A 16,746-nucleotide genomic window follows, 5' to 3' on the forward strand; every position below is an offset into this window, starting at 1 on the left:
AACATGCTGTTGTCTGCGACTTCAGATTGTGACTTTAAAACTAAGTGATTGGCTTATATCTCACTTCGGCTCTCTTGATGACCTTTCATAACCTTTTATGAAAAAGTTCTGCAACTTTGACCTTTCTGCAGTCTTTTGTTTTTGATTGTCTGGTTAGATCAACAAATATCTGGAATGAATATCAAAAATCCTTATATGATTCAAGTTTAGGATCAGAAATGAAAATTTCTGCTATATAAATATTAAAGTTCAAGCTAAAAAAAAAAAAAAAAAAAAAAAAAAATATATATATATATATATATATATATATATATATATAGCTATATATATATATATATATATATATATATAGCTATATATATAGCTATGTAGATACTTTTGTAAAAAGAGTTAAATAATGGATAATGCATAAAACATGTCAGGGTGTTATACTTGCATGCAACTATTCTATTCAAATGCAACCGAAATCATAAAGGGTTGGCTATTCAAAATAAACATTAAAATAAAATTAAATAAAAAAAGGTTTATTTTGTTTCAGCTGTTTGCTGAAAAATAATTTTCCATTTTTATTTAGTTTAACTTGATGTAGTAAAATTACTAAAATTGAAATATAAATTTGATGAATTTAAAAAAAAAAAAAAAAAACACACAACAAAGGGGCATTAAATGTAGAGATTTTAAAAGCTAGAAACCAAAAATCCTAGAAAGCATATTTTGTGACAACAAAGGAAATTGCACGTTAGATATATCTTACCTGATATATCTCTTTCCAGTAAAACCCACTTTTCACAAATCCTTTTTTTTCCACTCCTTTGTTTTAAATCAAAATGTCCACGCCACTGTTTGTCTTACAACATTTTAAATGTCTGCTTGAGAGCATTTTTATACATAGAATTTGCCAGATAAAACATTAAAAAAATTGGTTTGGAGGCCTATGGCATTACAAATACAGTTATTGACTATACTTCACAGCTAACTTTCATGTAGACAGTTTGGGGATTTTGTTTTCTCTGTTGTCGTCTGGAAATGCTTGCTTTTCATCATAGGAAATAAAAAAACTGATTTGCCACAGGATGTTATTTTTCTCAAGACTGGTTTGGAGAACAACCACTAGACGTCATTTCTCAGTTTGCTTTGCACACCGAAACTGGAAGGTAAATGCGACTGAATACATGTCACATGAATGATCTGACTTTATATACTTTTCATAGTGAAAAGTAATCTGATGCAAAAAGCTCTGCTTCTTTACTCCATGTGTGTCAGATACAGTGATGGGCGGCTTTAAGCTGATAGAGTGATAGAATATATTTACTGTTGGTGATCATGCTTTTATTACATCTGAGTTAGTCATCAATAAGACACACATTCAATTATTATTGTGCAACATAAATTTGACATTCAACAATCTTATTTGCATCTCGATTGGCAGGTATGCTGTCGTGCTGTCCATAGAACAACACTGTGACATCAAGCAACAGAAAATAATGGCTCAGATCTTGCGAGATGTTTTCCAAGACAAGCTCCTGACTTAGCCGCTGGAACCAGAAGCAGAAGATCTACCCTCACCAATCCAGAAAATATATTCAATTATTTCTAGAATAGATTTAGAGAAATAGCATCACATCGCTTGCTTACCAATCGATCCTCTGCAGTGAATGGGTGCCATCAAAATGAATGTCCAAATAGCTGATAAAAACATCACAATAATCCACAAGTAATTGACTACAGTCCATCAGTTAACTACTTGTCAAGCAAAAAGCTGTGTTAACGGAACAAAATCCATCATTTAAGCATTTTAACTGTAAACCGTTGCATGTGGCCAAAATACTATTCCATAATCCATAAAAAAAAACACTTCCTCCTTCAAAATCCACTGACATGTTTGTTTAGAATGGTTTTGGACTGTTTTTGCTTGTGAACAGTGCTTGATCTGTGCATATTTCTCTCCTGATTCGGACGAGATGACTTTTTCATTTGAGAAGGCAAGGAACATTAAGGATAGAGGTAACGTTACTTCAGCCAGAGGGAATGGTTTACAGTGGAAATGGCTGTAATGTTGAATTTGTTTATATAAATCGTCATGTTGATTACTTGTGGTATATTGTGATGTTTTTATCAACTGTTTGAACTCCCATTCTGACGGCACCCATTCACTACAAAGGATCCATCAGTGAGCGATGGACGTAATGCGAAATTTCTCCTAATCTGCTGTAAATGGACGTCAGTTTTCAATGTATCTTACGTAATTTTCAGTTTGCTGAAACAGCTGGAAGAAGAAAGGGGGAATTTAGACGGCTTCAAGAAAATTAGAAACACTTACAGGGAGAAGTTGCATGTTGTACACGTCTTATATTTATTATCCATATCATAATTTTTCTCCGTCAGCAAATGTAAAATCTGTTTGCCAACAGTGTGCAAAGCCCAAAACAGTGTGCTGCTGGTTGCAAAGTCCTATTACTCACGGCGGTAGTAAAACTCACAAACAGTTTCACAAAGTCGCAATTCGCAAAAAATGACTTCCGTACACAATGCCGACAATTTTAATTGTGTTCGCGCGAATGATACTGTAATGTCATTGGTTGCATTCCCTTACGTCACCGACATAATGGCCGGAACTCTGATATGAGTGGATACTTTACAAACACAACCTTCCCCACATTGGATGCTTTCCGCGACACCCGCCCACCGCTTCCATATGGTTTGTATTTATATCTGTAGGAAAATGATACTGTCTGATATGTTGCATGTCATCATGGAAGAGCGTTTGAGGTCGTCAGTGGATTTACTGAGAAGAAAGAGAGCACGGCGGTTTTGTAAACACTGCAACGATTTTGTTTCACATGCCAATTTTTATGGTCACAAAAAATTTTTTTTTCGTTATGGAGCTTGGACCAAACATGCTACAACCACAGACAACTCAAACGTGCAAATAAACACGGATTTAGAAGATTGTGCACGTGATGAAAGCCTGCTGAGTCCCATATGGTCCCCCTAGGTAAGTACTTTATAAAGTAAAAACTTACTTCAGCCAGCAAAATGATTTATAAAAGGAACAAATAATATCTATCTATCTATCTATCTATCTATCTATCTATCTATCTATCTATCTATCTATCTATCTATCTATCTATCTATCTATCTATCTATCTATCTATCTATCTATCTATCTATCCTCCTTGTTATAAGGAACAGTGTAAGCAACTTATATTCAGAATGTAGTTAACATGTTTTTGTAGCATAACGTTATACAATTATTAACTTCATTAAACTTATTATTTTAAACGTAGAATATCTGCTGCTGTGTTCTTGAACATTTGACAATGTAAAATATAACTATTTTAGATTCTTCTTGATTTTTATAATCTTGTTAGCATAGGTGACAAACTGTTTCTATCTTGATTTGCTAATGCAGCCATTAGATTTAATGGCCATTGACCTAATAGCTTTAGTTTTTGTTATGAACAGTCCATTCAACACATGATCATTTAAAGTAGTGCGGGTCTTTAGCAGATGATTTTTTGAAAGCCTAATTTACATTGAACATTGACATGCATAATAATACATATTATCACGGTTATGTGATTATAATGGTATTGTGATCTTTGGATGTTTATGTTAATTAGCGTGTAAACACGTATGCTCTTATTTTCTCAGACAACTTTGGCAGTCTAGATGTAATGAAAGAGTTAATCTCCGGTCAGAACGCTTTGTCTCGTCAGCTTGAGGGTTTGATGGAGAAGCAGCTGCAAACATTGTTCTTCTCGAAGATGCTATCCAGCGTCTTTGTGCACTTGAGCGAAAGTTTGACGAGCAAAGACCGCAAGAGGAACAAAGACCGCGGGAAGAGCCATTACATAAAAGTATTAAGAGGGCGCACAACGTTGGCATTGCGGAAAGTTGAGTTTTATTTTAGCGGACAATACAGTAGTAAAGATATGTATAATGAAGGCTAGATGTTTGGCCAACAGTTTCTGAGGGTATGTACTTTTTGATTACATCTAGATTAAATTTGACCTATGTTTATTTGATGTCACACACATTTAAGTAGTATATAAACAGTACAACGAGCCAAAAAACAAAACAAAAAAAACGTATGCCAATTTTAAACAAGTCATGTCTGTAAGTGCATTTTACATTACATTGTATGTAAAACATAAATAAACATATCAGCAATTATATTGTTATTTAGGTAATGTGCATATTTTTAAATATTATATTTTAAAAGTGCATCTGTTTTTAAAATACATTATTAATATTGTTGTATTTGTGTTTTATAGGATGTAACAAATGCCTGAAAACATTTAAGAAGACTTCCTTTGGGGGTAAAGCTGACTACTCTGGCTTTGACCGTTCATCTTGGGTCCCACGCTCTTCAGAGGAACACCAGCGGTATGCAAAAATGACTGAGAAAGCAACAACAAGGGCAGCACAAAAAAGACTGGAAGGTCAATATGGTGCCAGGTGGTCTGAACTTTTTCACCTCAAGTATTATAATGCCATAAGATTTGTTGTCATTGACCAATGCATAATCTACTTCTTGGGACAGCCAGGCACATATTCAGGTTATGGACTGAGCTTGGTGTTTTAAGCACCCAAAAGCTTGATGAAATGCAAAAAAGAATAGACAATGTTTGTTGTATTCCTCTTGACTAATGTAACCCATGAAGAGTCAGACATATAAAGTGATTTTTACACATTTAAAAGGTAATCATGTCTATTGACTTTGTTTATTTGAGAACATTTTTGCAACAGTCAAAATAACAAATTAAATTATATTACTAACAAGCGTGTTTAGGGGATAAGGTGTGTTGCGGAAAGTCGCTTGGCTGATTATTTTGATATAGCAATTAAACCTACATAAAATGTGTAATATGTGGCCCTGGACCACATAACCAGTCATACGGGTAATTTTTTTTTTTGAGTTTAACTTTATAAATATTTGGCAGAGATACAACAATAAAAAACGGCAAAAAATATATATATATATATTGAGTTGTCCAAATGAAGTCCTTAGCAACAAATATTAGGCTACTAATGATAAATATATTTTTGATAAATGTAGTGATCTTCACACAAACACCAATACATATATTTACATTACTATTATTGTTATGGAACTTTTTTAATATCCTAATATTTTTTAACAACAGAAAAATCAATTATTTTGATCCATTTAATGTATTGCTGGCTTTTGCTAATGCTACAAATATAACCTACGTGTGCTACTTATGAGTTTACTTATGTTTTGTGGCCCAGGGTCAAATGTGACACGGATATATTATAAAAGACCAACTTTGGCCTGCATGCCCTAGTTTTGGCACCTCTGGACTAGAAGTACAGTAGCTGACAAGTATCTGCAGATATTTTTACCTGTTTGTCAGTCTGTATCACCCAACATGTTTTGCATTCACATGTGAAAGACTTTTAGATTTTGGACCCGTCTATTGATTTTCTTTGTTTCTATTTAATGAAATGTTAGGGTAGAATCATAATAACAATAGAAACAGTGAACTTCAAACCATGAGACATCAGCAAAAACAAGCAGCTTTAAATTTCACTGACTTATGAATATGGTACTGAATTTATCAACATCCTAGCTAGCAAAATGTGTTACATGATGTTTTTGAAACAAAATGTCTCATTTGAACTGCTTCTTTTAAACAATGAATGCAGCATTGAGAGGTACATGTTTTTAAAGTGTTGGAAATGTATATTCTGAAATAGCATTTGTTGCAATCCTCTAGACTACATTAAACATTAAAAGTCAGAGACACAATTTTCACATATTAAAATGGTAACTGTGTCCATTGAATTTCAGTTAATTTGAATGATGCTAAGTTTCTTAAATAGACTAATTAAATTATATTAATAATAAACGTATTTAGTAAACACAGTTTTTATCTTCCACAATACTGGAATACTTTTATCTGGTAAACCTACAGTTTAGCAGAGATTTCCCATCCCGTATTTATCAGTATTATACAGCTCTTTTCATGCAGTGCCTGCTTAGCTGTTTTTGTGATATTTGTACACATATACACTATGACAAGATACTGTATTATTAGAAAAGCTGTGACAAAATCTCACAAATACTCAGCAGGCATTGCGAGAAAGATTATTTTAATTATTTTCAATAATCAGTGCTCTATAAAAAAAAAAAACTCCTCTCAGTTTACAAAATATAAGACTTTAGTACTCTCTTCCTTGTTGATTTCAATGGGTTCTCTTCAGCATGCAAAGCTAAACATGCCAGGCCCCTCGAGGTGACCCCTTTGAACGGGGAGATTTTGAAGCTAACTGAGTTCACTTGTGAGAAGGTGCTTCTAAACATCATCCAAAATGAGCAGAGTTTGGAGAAAGCAGTCTGTTCTCTCTTTCATGCCACACTCACTCACATTCAATATCTATTATTGTACTTGATTATTAATAGTGTATCTATTTCTATGCTTGATGACCAATAGTTCCTTTGAGTCCAAAACCAAAATAGCTGTTCAGATGTCAGATATGGAGGTATACTGCCAATCTATCAAGAATTTGGTATGTAATATACAGAAAATTACAGGAGTGAAACAAAAAAAGTGGAACTAACTGAAATGAAAAGCAGCTGTACTTTATCTTACACATTAACATTAAACAAAACAATTTCAAGGCCACGTTCAAAAAATTCCAGAAATGTTTTAAGGTTAGTGGAATGGACATTTAATTTAATTTATTATTCCTATCTGCACTGTTTTGAACACTTAGAAAATTACAACTACAAAGAGGAGCGTTCCGTTCTGGATGACAATGTTCCAAAAGAGGGGAATGAAACTGCCGTGAAGAAATCAGGCAGCATTTCGGAGTGGGCGAGTTGATTCCTCTAACTTTAATCCTCGTCCTTCATGGAAACTAGGCAAGCTGCTGGTTAGTGAAAGAAAAGAAAAGAGTTACATGTTTAAAAAATAAATAAATCATATGCTCACCAAGGCTGCATTTATTTGATAAAAAAAATACAGTAGAAATCATATTGTGGGATATTATTATAATTTAAAATAACTTTTTTTGATCTATTTTAAAATATAATTTATTCCTGTTATGGCAAAGCTGAATTTTCAGAAATCATTGATCTAGCTTTAATGTCACGTGATCCTTCAGAAATCATTCTATTATGCTCCTTTGGTGTGAAAGAATCTTTTATCAAAGTTTAAAAGACCAGTTATTTTGATTTAATATGTCTGTGAAAACCCATTTTAAGGATTATTTGATGAATAGCAAGTTCCAAGAACAGCGTTTATTTAAAATAAATCTTTTGCAACATTATGGATGTCTTTACTCTCACTTTTGATGCATATGTGTACTTGCATAATGAATAATAATTACATTATTTAATAATGTTTTAATTTAAAATCCAACATTACGGTAGTGTACTGTAAGTTAATGCATCGTTTTGGAAGGAAAACCTCAGTACTCTAGAGGGCGATAGAGGGCTATGTTAAAATATTCTGTTTGGGAGGAACAAGTTAGTTTTATTAGGGAAGAAAAGGTTTGCAAATCAGGCCTGAACAAGTAGTCACGCCAAGTATGCATCGATTAACACATTTAAAGGAATAGTTCAGCCAAACACAAAAATTTGCTGAAAATTCCATCCAAGATAAAGATAAGTATGATTCCTCATCTTAATATATTCGTAGAACTTTAGCAATGAATGGGATGAGGGTGAGTAAATTTTTTTTTTGTTTGTTTGTTTTTTTTGAGTGAACTATGCCTTTAATTAATAGATAAGGATAACTATCCAATCAGAAAAGCACATTAAGAGTATAAATTCCCACAAGAGTTCAAATCCTTGTGCCATTGACCCACATGTGCTATTATTATTATTATTCATCATTTATATAAGTAAGCTACAAATATCTCGACTTTGACTAACTTTCTCAGCTAGCCTCTCTTAAAACTATTGCTCTTGACCTTATTTACTTGACCTTAGAAGAAGAGTTTACACTAAAGTGTGCTGTAGCGTCCCTACTACATGATTGTTGAACTTCAGAACTGGTATATATATGTCTAATAAATCTTAGCTTCAACCACGAAGAGTGCTCTCCTCAGTTTGAATGGAGGCACAGGGAATGTTCTTAAAACAGAGTGGATGCGAGCTCCAACTGAGAAGAAACCTGCTAAACAAACCATTAGAATCAGAGTAAACAATTTACCTTTGTGGTTTTGGACTAGGCATAGCATTCTCTGATGCAAAGTTTCTTGCACAAGACACTTTTCCTATTGGAGGTATTCGCTCAGGTAAATCCATCCCACAGATCTGAGCCCAAAAATATATTATACCTTGTGAATATATATTTTTTTATTTTAGTAAACGTTCCTTTCACATCTAAATCAACTAAGACAAACAATATTTTGGGGGGTGGGGATGTATCTCATCCACAAAAAGTCATTCTCTCATTTTAGTAAAATCTTGGGCACAAAAAGTTCATCCCTCGTTTTAGTAAATTGTGGCCATACTACTAATGCGTTCCTATTTTATAATAAATTATGGCCACAGTGCACTAATTTATTTACTTTTTTTTATTTATTTAATGAGTAAAATGTCACCACATTGTATATATTAAACTGTGGGAATACATTTTTAATTAATGGCCACCATTTAACTAAAATTAGATAGCTAAGTGGCTATGATTTAATTAAAATGAGAAAACAAATTAATAATTTGTGGACATGGTAAATATATTTGTGCATGTGCTGTGCTCTGCAATATTATTTTAATATAATGTCAGTTAATGGCTAGTGCTTCTGTATTAAAATGCAGAAAGGTTACAGCAGCTGGAGGTGAGGAAAGATACAAACTGACATCTTTCTTTTTTTAGTCTTTACATAATCATTTACATCAGCATCAGTGTATTATAGTGGTTCAGTGGTAGTTGTCCAAAAAAATCTATGATTTCATCTGTTAAATAATTTTCTAGCTGATTTTCCATTCATTGTATGAGAAGAGTGATGTTTCCTACGCCACAAAACACACAAAGCAATTATATGGCTTCTGAAGGCCATGAAAACCGTGCCAAAATGGTTTGAACTACTTTTGCCATCAGTTACGTAACACCTAGAATAGATTTACTGCATTACGGCAGTGTGACAGGTAAATGTGGGCAATCACATATTTAGGATTAAATATGTAAAACCATTTTTTGAAGCCAATGACTAAACTTGCCATAAATAAAGCTTTGAAAGCTTTCTATTTGAAACATATTCACAGACAGTTTATTTTGATTGAAACCGGTTCACATATTAGGCTTATTTTCCTGTTGAAGGTTGTTTTTTCATTACAACAGCCACAGAGCAGCAGCAGCAGCAGCAGCAACCCAGCTGTAGATAGAAGCAGAAAAAAAGAAGAAAAAGGGACAGCAGTTCTATCTGCAAAAACTCAAGGAGTCATGGGAAATGTAGTTCATTCTGTATGTACACAACTGTGCAGCAGGGGCCACGCGGACCCCACCCACATCAGATTAAGACTCAGTCTCAATTCAACATAGCAAAAAGCGCTTTTCAACAAAAATAAAAAAGATGAAATTAATGAGACATTATAATATGTTGATAAGGAGACATCGGAAACACAAATAGCACAGCGAGTTCCACAGGATTTTACAAATTAATCATGAAACAGTTGACTGAAGTACAAACTGGATTTCAACTTCAATAGATAAGCCATTGTCTCAAAGATATGGTGCTTTTTTAATAATTTCGTAACAAAATGAAGGCAGAGGGAAACCCAACCCCCTGAATCCTTCCCGCCACAGAGAAAAATGGTCCGCTTGAAGACCATTACAATGTATCATCTTGAGTTTCACCAGTGTAGAGAATGGCACAGTTTCTAGTCCACCTTAATAACACACTCCCAATATAATCCATCGGTTTACACGAACTCTGTCCATCTTTCACTTTTAGAAACACGTATTGATCCATATGGTAAGTGGTTGAAGGGGCTAGTGATTTTACCCTTTATATTAAATCTATATGATCCAATTGCAAACATGCAAAAAGAGAAACAAAACAGGCAACAAAAATGAATTAAACTTATCATACAAACAAAAGAATGAACACCATGACAGTGCACTTGGTCTGGGGGTGGGAAAGGGAACAAAAACAGGTGACCATGTGCAACACATCTAAAAAAAAAAAAATGAAGGCAACAAAAGAGTCTCCCAAAAACATGAGAGAAAGAGAAATGGGAAATTATATACACTCATTATGTACATTATACATTATGCAACTATGCAAGATGGCAGAACACGAGTTGGTGCTTTGATGGCACCCAGTACTGAACGCCCCCCTCTGGACGGCATCTATATCTGTGTGAAATCGAACGCACACACAAAAGCTGGAACTACCGAAAACTGCTACTTTCAAGACCGGGGCAGTGACTCTCTCTGGATATAGTTTAACGTGGGCGTAGAGACAAACACGCCTTTGTAAACATAAGAAAAACTCCATTTTAGACGGCAAACTGATTATTTTATTTCCGACCGTCTTTTTTTTTTCTTTTCTACAAGATCTGTCTTTTTTTCTCTATTAGTCAAGATATTTACTGTAACTAATTACAGTGGTCATAAACTATATGTTCAAAGAGACAACAAAAGCATGAAAGTAAAATATAAAAAGGTTTAACTGCATAACAAGCCATAATGAACATAGCACAAATCTTGGCTCGAATTTGATATAAATATGAGGAACATTGTGGCAGGACACTCGTGGTGGACTCCTATCGACCACTAGAGTTTACAGAGAATAATAAAGCCTATTAATCCGTTTAAAAGTCTGTAATGTATCTATGTACAACTTAGCTGATGTTGCTAGGTGATGTAATCTTTACAGAAAATGTTTTAGGCACCATCTTGGTTCAGTATGCTTGACAAAAGTACTTCATAAAAGAAAAACGGACCAGAAAGGGGGGCTCATAAATACACAGTAGTCCCAGACTACAACCTTGATGACCTTCTCTTAAATAGGGTGTGAAATCAAAATTACACTGTACAATGTGGCTAAAAAAAAAAAAAAAAAAGAAGAGAAAAGAAATGATGGAACAGAAACTTTTTTTTTTTTTTTGAGCGAAGCCCCTGAAATGTCTGCATTAAAAATGGGGATACGGCGATTTTCTGTACAAACACACACGTATATGAAAGAAGTGTATGGAAAAATATGCTTATTCAAGTTAATAAAAAATGAATTTCAGAGCGACAGAGATATAGAGATGAACGTGAACATTGTTAACAGACACATTTTACACTAGAAACCTCTGTGAGGATGCAAAAATGATGGACTCTGAACCGAGAAGACCAAGCACACATGTAACATGTAACGAAAACAAAAAAAAAACACAATGTGGAAGCTGGCTTTCCACACAGGAAGTGATATCAAAACTGTACTGGAATGTGGCTCTGAATATTCAGGCCTTCACCAGACGCTGGTACCACAGGGGAAATGTATCCAGGTGGTCTGATGTCTTCTGGAGGGACGAAAAAGGACACCAATCATGGGTTAAAACGAGGGACATGGATCCTCTGAAGAGTTAGGCGAGAACGAGACAGAGAAAAAGTCCCCTGATTATGTCGTTAGAAAGGTTCCTGTGCCGTCTGATGACGTCTAGATTTCGATGCCGCTGTGAAGAGCGTCCTCTGATGAGACACTAGATGATTCTTGAGCGTTTATGATATTATCAGAAGGTCCATTAATGACGCTCCTATAAATACAGTCCTCGTTTCTTGATTATGTTGTGTTGGGATGATGTGTCAGCGATTTCCTGTGTCTATAAATCTCCTCGGGCGTCATGTTCACCACGCCTCTGTGTAGCGAACGTCCACTTCCTTTAGATTGGGTAGTTTGGCCTGTGGATAGGACCAGAGATGATGGGGGTTTAGATACTGAAATGTTTAATGTGACATGTTCCTGGTTCAACATCCTCTGTCGTTCCTGGAACAACATTCCTATCAGCCTTATGATTCCTTTTATTCCTCACTGATTTCAGAGTCAAGGTTACGATTGATTGACTGAACAGGGGACATGTCCTGCTTGTGTAAATAACATTGGGCAATAAAAAAAAAAAAAAACTGGCTGCATGATAAGAGTTAAAGGTGAAGTGTGTCATTTCTGCACCATTAGAGTCACCAGATTGTATTGGAAAAGTAAAGACTGTTGATAATGGTTTCCTGAACTCCCTCATCTGCTATTGGCCAGCCAAACAACATAACAGCAACCGAAACTCAGGGCATTGGTCAAGTCCATGTTGCTGTTTTCCATTAGTTGTAATGCTTCAGTGTTGTGAAAGCACCACAGAATCAAAGTATTTACTCTACATTTGGGGGGAAATCAAACTAGGAACAACTTACACTTTTATTCCAAATTAAGGGTCTGTTTGATTTTTTTTTTTAAAGCTTTTTGAAGGGAGTCACACACTTAATCTTTGTTCTATTTTAATAAACATTTCTTTTTATTATCAATTTTAAAAACAGCTGTGGTGCTTTAAATATTTGTGGATGCCATAATACATTTTTAAAAGGATTTTTTATATTAATATAAAAGAACAGCATTAACTTGTCTACACTCTTTTAGTTTTTTTTTTTTTTAAATCAATTTAATCCGTCTTTGCTGAATACAAAATTATTTATTTTCTTAAAATTAAATAAGATCTTACTGACTCCAAACTTGAGGAATAGTGTACATTTACTATAATAGCTTCTGCGTATTAAACTGGGATATATTTTAAGTTTCAATCCTAGCAGTCTAAGGGTCTGTTAAGAGTCATCATCTTCTAGTTCTTACCTTCAGGTCCTCATATGTGTCCGCTGTGAGTTTAGTACTGTTCATATTCAGGCTGCACAGACTTTTCATAGCTGCAAGGAAAGGTTGCAATAAGTTAATAATCCTACATGTTAATTAAAATAAACCATAAATGTATCCGGACATACACAACATGTCCATTATACACTCAAGACAAACCACTTTTTTGTTAAATGGATGGTTCAAATACTTTTTTTTTTAAGTTTTTTTAAGTTTTTGCCATAATTCAGCCCCAAAGATGATTGTTTATATGGCTAAGCTCCATAAAAAGCACCATAAAAGTGGAGGTGCAAGGAGCTGGCCGAAATTCAACTTAAAGCTCATGATCTTCATCTAGTGAATGTCATTTGTGCTTGTGTTCAATAAAAAGATTTGTGCCCTCATACACATAACAGAAGGTCTGACGTCATTGATGGCAAAAACCACTGGTTCTCGCATGTTACGTGACTGATTGTGATGTGGCAAATTTAAAAACACGGTCACGAATGACATTTGAGATTTAGAGTGGAGAGGAAGATTATTTGTGAGCAATGCCTATGGCTTCAAAAGACTTGGACTATAGTGCACGAGACATATTTTATGATACTTTGAAGCTCGACAGTATAAATCACCATCCACTTCTGTCACGGTATATTAAAAACAGAAGCTCGGACAGACATTACGCTCTCCTTTTGTGCTACACGGGAGAAAGAAAAAAGAAAGTCATACTCATATGAATATTAATTTTTGGATCAATGATCCTGTTAAGAAACCTCAACAAGCCAGACAAATTAATTATTACTAGCTAAGATCTGTTATAAATCAAGAAGACGGAGAATAAATCCAATTATTTTAATTTGAGAAATGGCTGTTTTTTTTTTTACTGGTCAGAATGAAAGTAGCTGGATATAAGATGTGTATAAATGCCTTCTTACAGCTGAGGGAGAGCAGGCCAGCGTCCGTGACTGGAGTCTCACACAAGTTCAAAACCTGCAGACAGGCCAGATGCTCCGATAGCAAACGCAGCCCAGCATCTCCAAACTAAAACACAGAAAACATCAATCAATCAGACTGATCACGAGTTATGTCTAGCTAGTTAGTCACGTTTGTTTCGTTTACGGAACCATCAACAGGGCGTCTCGTGTGCTGCGCTAATCACTCCACCCAAGTAGCCACTCTGCCCAAGTAACGTTAGCTGTGCTCCTACGCCTAGTGAGAATATAGTTCCCAGTATTTATACAATTAAAAATGGTCCCTGTCTCATATAGCCTTGTTATTTGTACACGCTGTGACTATACAGAGCACAAAATGTAAATAGGAAAATGTTTGTATTATTTTGTCACTTATTGGGATTACTATGCTACCATTATCCATTTACATCCAGTCTTTGTGCTAAGCTAGGCTAGCGGTGGGTGCGTCAAATAACACTTACAGAACGCACAGAAATGAAAAAGGTATGTATGGACTTGTCTAACTCTGGGGGATACTGTGAATAAGCTAAAGTCCCAAAAAGTCTTTAGGACTTTTAAAAGGAATTAAAACTTCTATTCAGCAAGTATGCATTAAATAGATCAAGGGTGACAGTAAAGTTATTTATAATGTTACAAAAGATTTCTTTTTCAGAAAAATGCTGCTCTTTTGAACTTTCTATTCATCACAGAATACTGAAAAAGTTTCTTGAGCAGCGAATCAGCATATTACCTGGAGTAAGGATGCTGAAAATGGTCATAACAGGGATAAATTTCACTATAAAATAAATTACAATTTATCTTTTTTTTCTTTATAAATAATGCAGCCTTGAGTATTCATAAAAAAAAAATAATAATAATAATAATAAACACACCACAAACTTTTGAAAGGTATATTTTTAAAGCATTAAGAAAGTTATTTTGGCTTCAAAACTCATGTAGCTGCTAGACTCTTCCAAAAGGAAATGAGCAGAAGAAAACAGACCTGGGTGGACCATAGGTTGAGCTGTTTGAGGGATGGCAGTTTGATGAGCTGTTCGGCGCAGGCACTGGTGACGTTGGTGAATGCCAAGCTGAGGTTCTCCAGATTGCCAAAGGAACCGGAGCTCAGCAGACGAGCCAAGTCAGCATCCTACAGCAAAAAAATTAAATATGAAGAAAAAAAGCCTTGAGAAAGGATTTTTGGTGAGAACAACAGCATAAATACAAGCCCATCCATAATTAGTAATTTAAACAAACACACACTTACCGTAGATTTAGAGGGCAGGGTAAGTCGAGTAGGCCCTCCTTTTCTTTGCTAAACAGAGAAAGAGATATTACTAGTTCTGCAGTTTTTAGTTCAAACACCAGGTGGCAATTGAGAGTCATCACCGTATATGTAGGAAGTCTGTAAATGGGTCACTTTTGTCTTTTTGAGTTAATGGGAGCTCTGCGTTAAACCCGGCCTGTGACGGCAGCGATGACTGCATAATGACTGGTCACCGTATTATCAAAGCCAGTGCGTGGCAGTAAAAACGTCTCAGTGTTGATTTGTGTAACTGTGCACTCACTAGTTCTTTGAGCTCTCTCTGTCTGTCGCACAGCTGCTCATACATGCGCAGGCCGACCTGGGTGCTCTCCAGGGTGGAGATGATCTGTAGCTGAGTGTCCTTGTTCTCTATGATGTTGTACTCCAGCATCAAACACAGGATCTGCACAGCAGACACACAGAGATCACTGCTTTATCCTACACATGGGCTTCACTGGAGTTTTTTTTTTTTTAACTCTACACAAATAATGTATTGAGCTGCCTTGCTGTCTACTTGGGCTGCATTCATACGGAAACTGAGACTCATGGGTAACTAATTGTATATGACAACTCCTAATGTTCCTAATGTGACACACCTGACTAATGGTGTGGTGAAATCTAAAATAACTGAAATCTAATAACTTGAACTTGTTGCAAAATCTGTGTGGGTTAATAGTTAGTGGAAAATCTATTGTGTGGATTACTACCGAAATTGCTGGATTTTGCTTGAAACCACACACTCAATACATTCCAATAGAATTCACTGTTAGCACGTTGCTAAGCTAAAAACTGGATACTATAAAGGACACAAAACCTAGCGCATATAAATATCGGATTAAATAAAATCCTCATTCTAAATCCACAAAGGATACAACTAGACTATAGACTATCTGGAGTTTATTTTAGTCTGGAACTGCCAAAATCAACATTAGGCTACCTTAAATTGTAACTGTTTACATGAAATATAGGGGCATTTAACTAAAAACTTTTTATACTACAACAACAGATAGGTCTGGAAAAACAAAACAAAACCACAACAAAACAATGCAACAGAAATTTGTGGAAATTTGGCAAACAACATTACATATTTCCACATCCTAACACTCTTACAATCTGACATTAGCGTGTTGCTAAGCTAACAAGTGCTACTATAGTAAACTCACAAAAAATTTGTCAATTATTAGATGACATTTAAATTAAATTTAAATAATTACAATGCATTCAAGGGTTGCAAAATCATACACGCAATCAGACTATCATCTATCTGGTCTACTTCACAGTTTATTCTTGTGTAGAACATGCAACTGAATATGATGACACACATTGTTCAGTTTTTGTATGTCATTTTAACTGAAATTTATCATGCTACAGCAATAAATGACTGAGGAAAATAATAAACCACTTCTGCAGATGGATTTAGGAAAAATGTGCTTAGAATTTCTGTCTGTACAAAAATACAGATGATTTAAAACGGAATCTGCAGTTCTGCTTGTGGATATTTCAGTTGTTTTCTTAGTCTAGTCATTATTTCTTCCTCAAAAGCATTCATTAGTAACTTGTAAACACAACTTGGTTTCACAGGAAGTTGCATAATGCTTGCCAATCAGATAAAAACGGCTATTTTCAGTCTGCTCGTACCATTTTGTGTGCAATATTCATCATATGGTCAGTGGACAGACTGTGGGCGGTCTC

General features: G+C 35.0%; 1 protein-coding gene across 2 annotated transcripts in view; it reads right to left on the bottom strand.

The window, feature by feature from the left end:
* Nucleotides 1-9,427: 9,427 nt before the first annotated feature.
* Nucleotides 9,428-16,746, bottom strand: part of LOC127977156 (C-Maf-inducing protein) — a 28,124-nt gene continuing 20,805 nt past the window's right edge. For both annotated transcript variants that reach the window (XM_052581860.1, XM_052581859.1), the window contains exons 16-21: nucleotides 15,317-15,457; nucleotides 15,016-15,063; nucleotides 14,752-14,898; nucleotides 13,734-13,839; nucleotides 12,802-12,872; nucleotides 9,428-11,867 (exon numbers count right to left, since the gene is read on the bottom strand). In XM_052581860.1, the coding sequence (XP_052437820.1) occupies nucleotides 11,814-11,867; nucleotides 12,802-12,872; nucleotides 13,734-13,839; nucleotides 14,752-14,898; nucleotides 15,016-15,063; nucleotides 15,317-15,457 (567 nt within the window). In that variant the 3' untranslated portion in view covers nucleotides 9,428-11,813. The remainder of the gene's footprint in view (nucleotides 11,868-12,801; nucleotides 12,873-13,733; nucleotides 13,840-14,751; nucleotides 14,899-15,015; nucleotides 15,064-15,316; nucleotides 15,458-16,746) is intronic.

This window comes from Carassius gibelio, chromosome B18, assembly GCF_023724105.1.
Source record: "Carassius gibelio isolate Cgi1373 ecotype wild population from Czech Republic chromosome B18, carGib1.2-hapl.c, whole genome shotgun sequence".
NCBI classification, from domain to species: Eukaryota; Metazoa; Chordata; class Actinopteri; order Cypriniformes; family Cyprinidae; genus Carassius; species Carassius gibelio.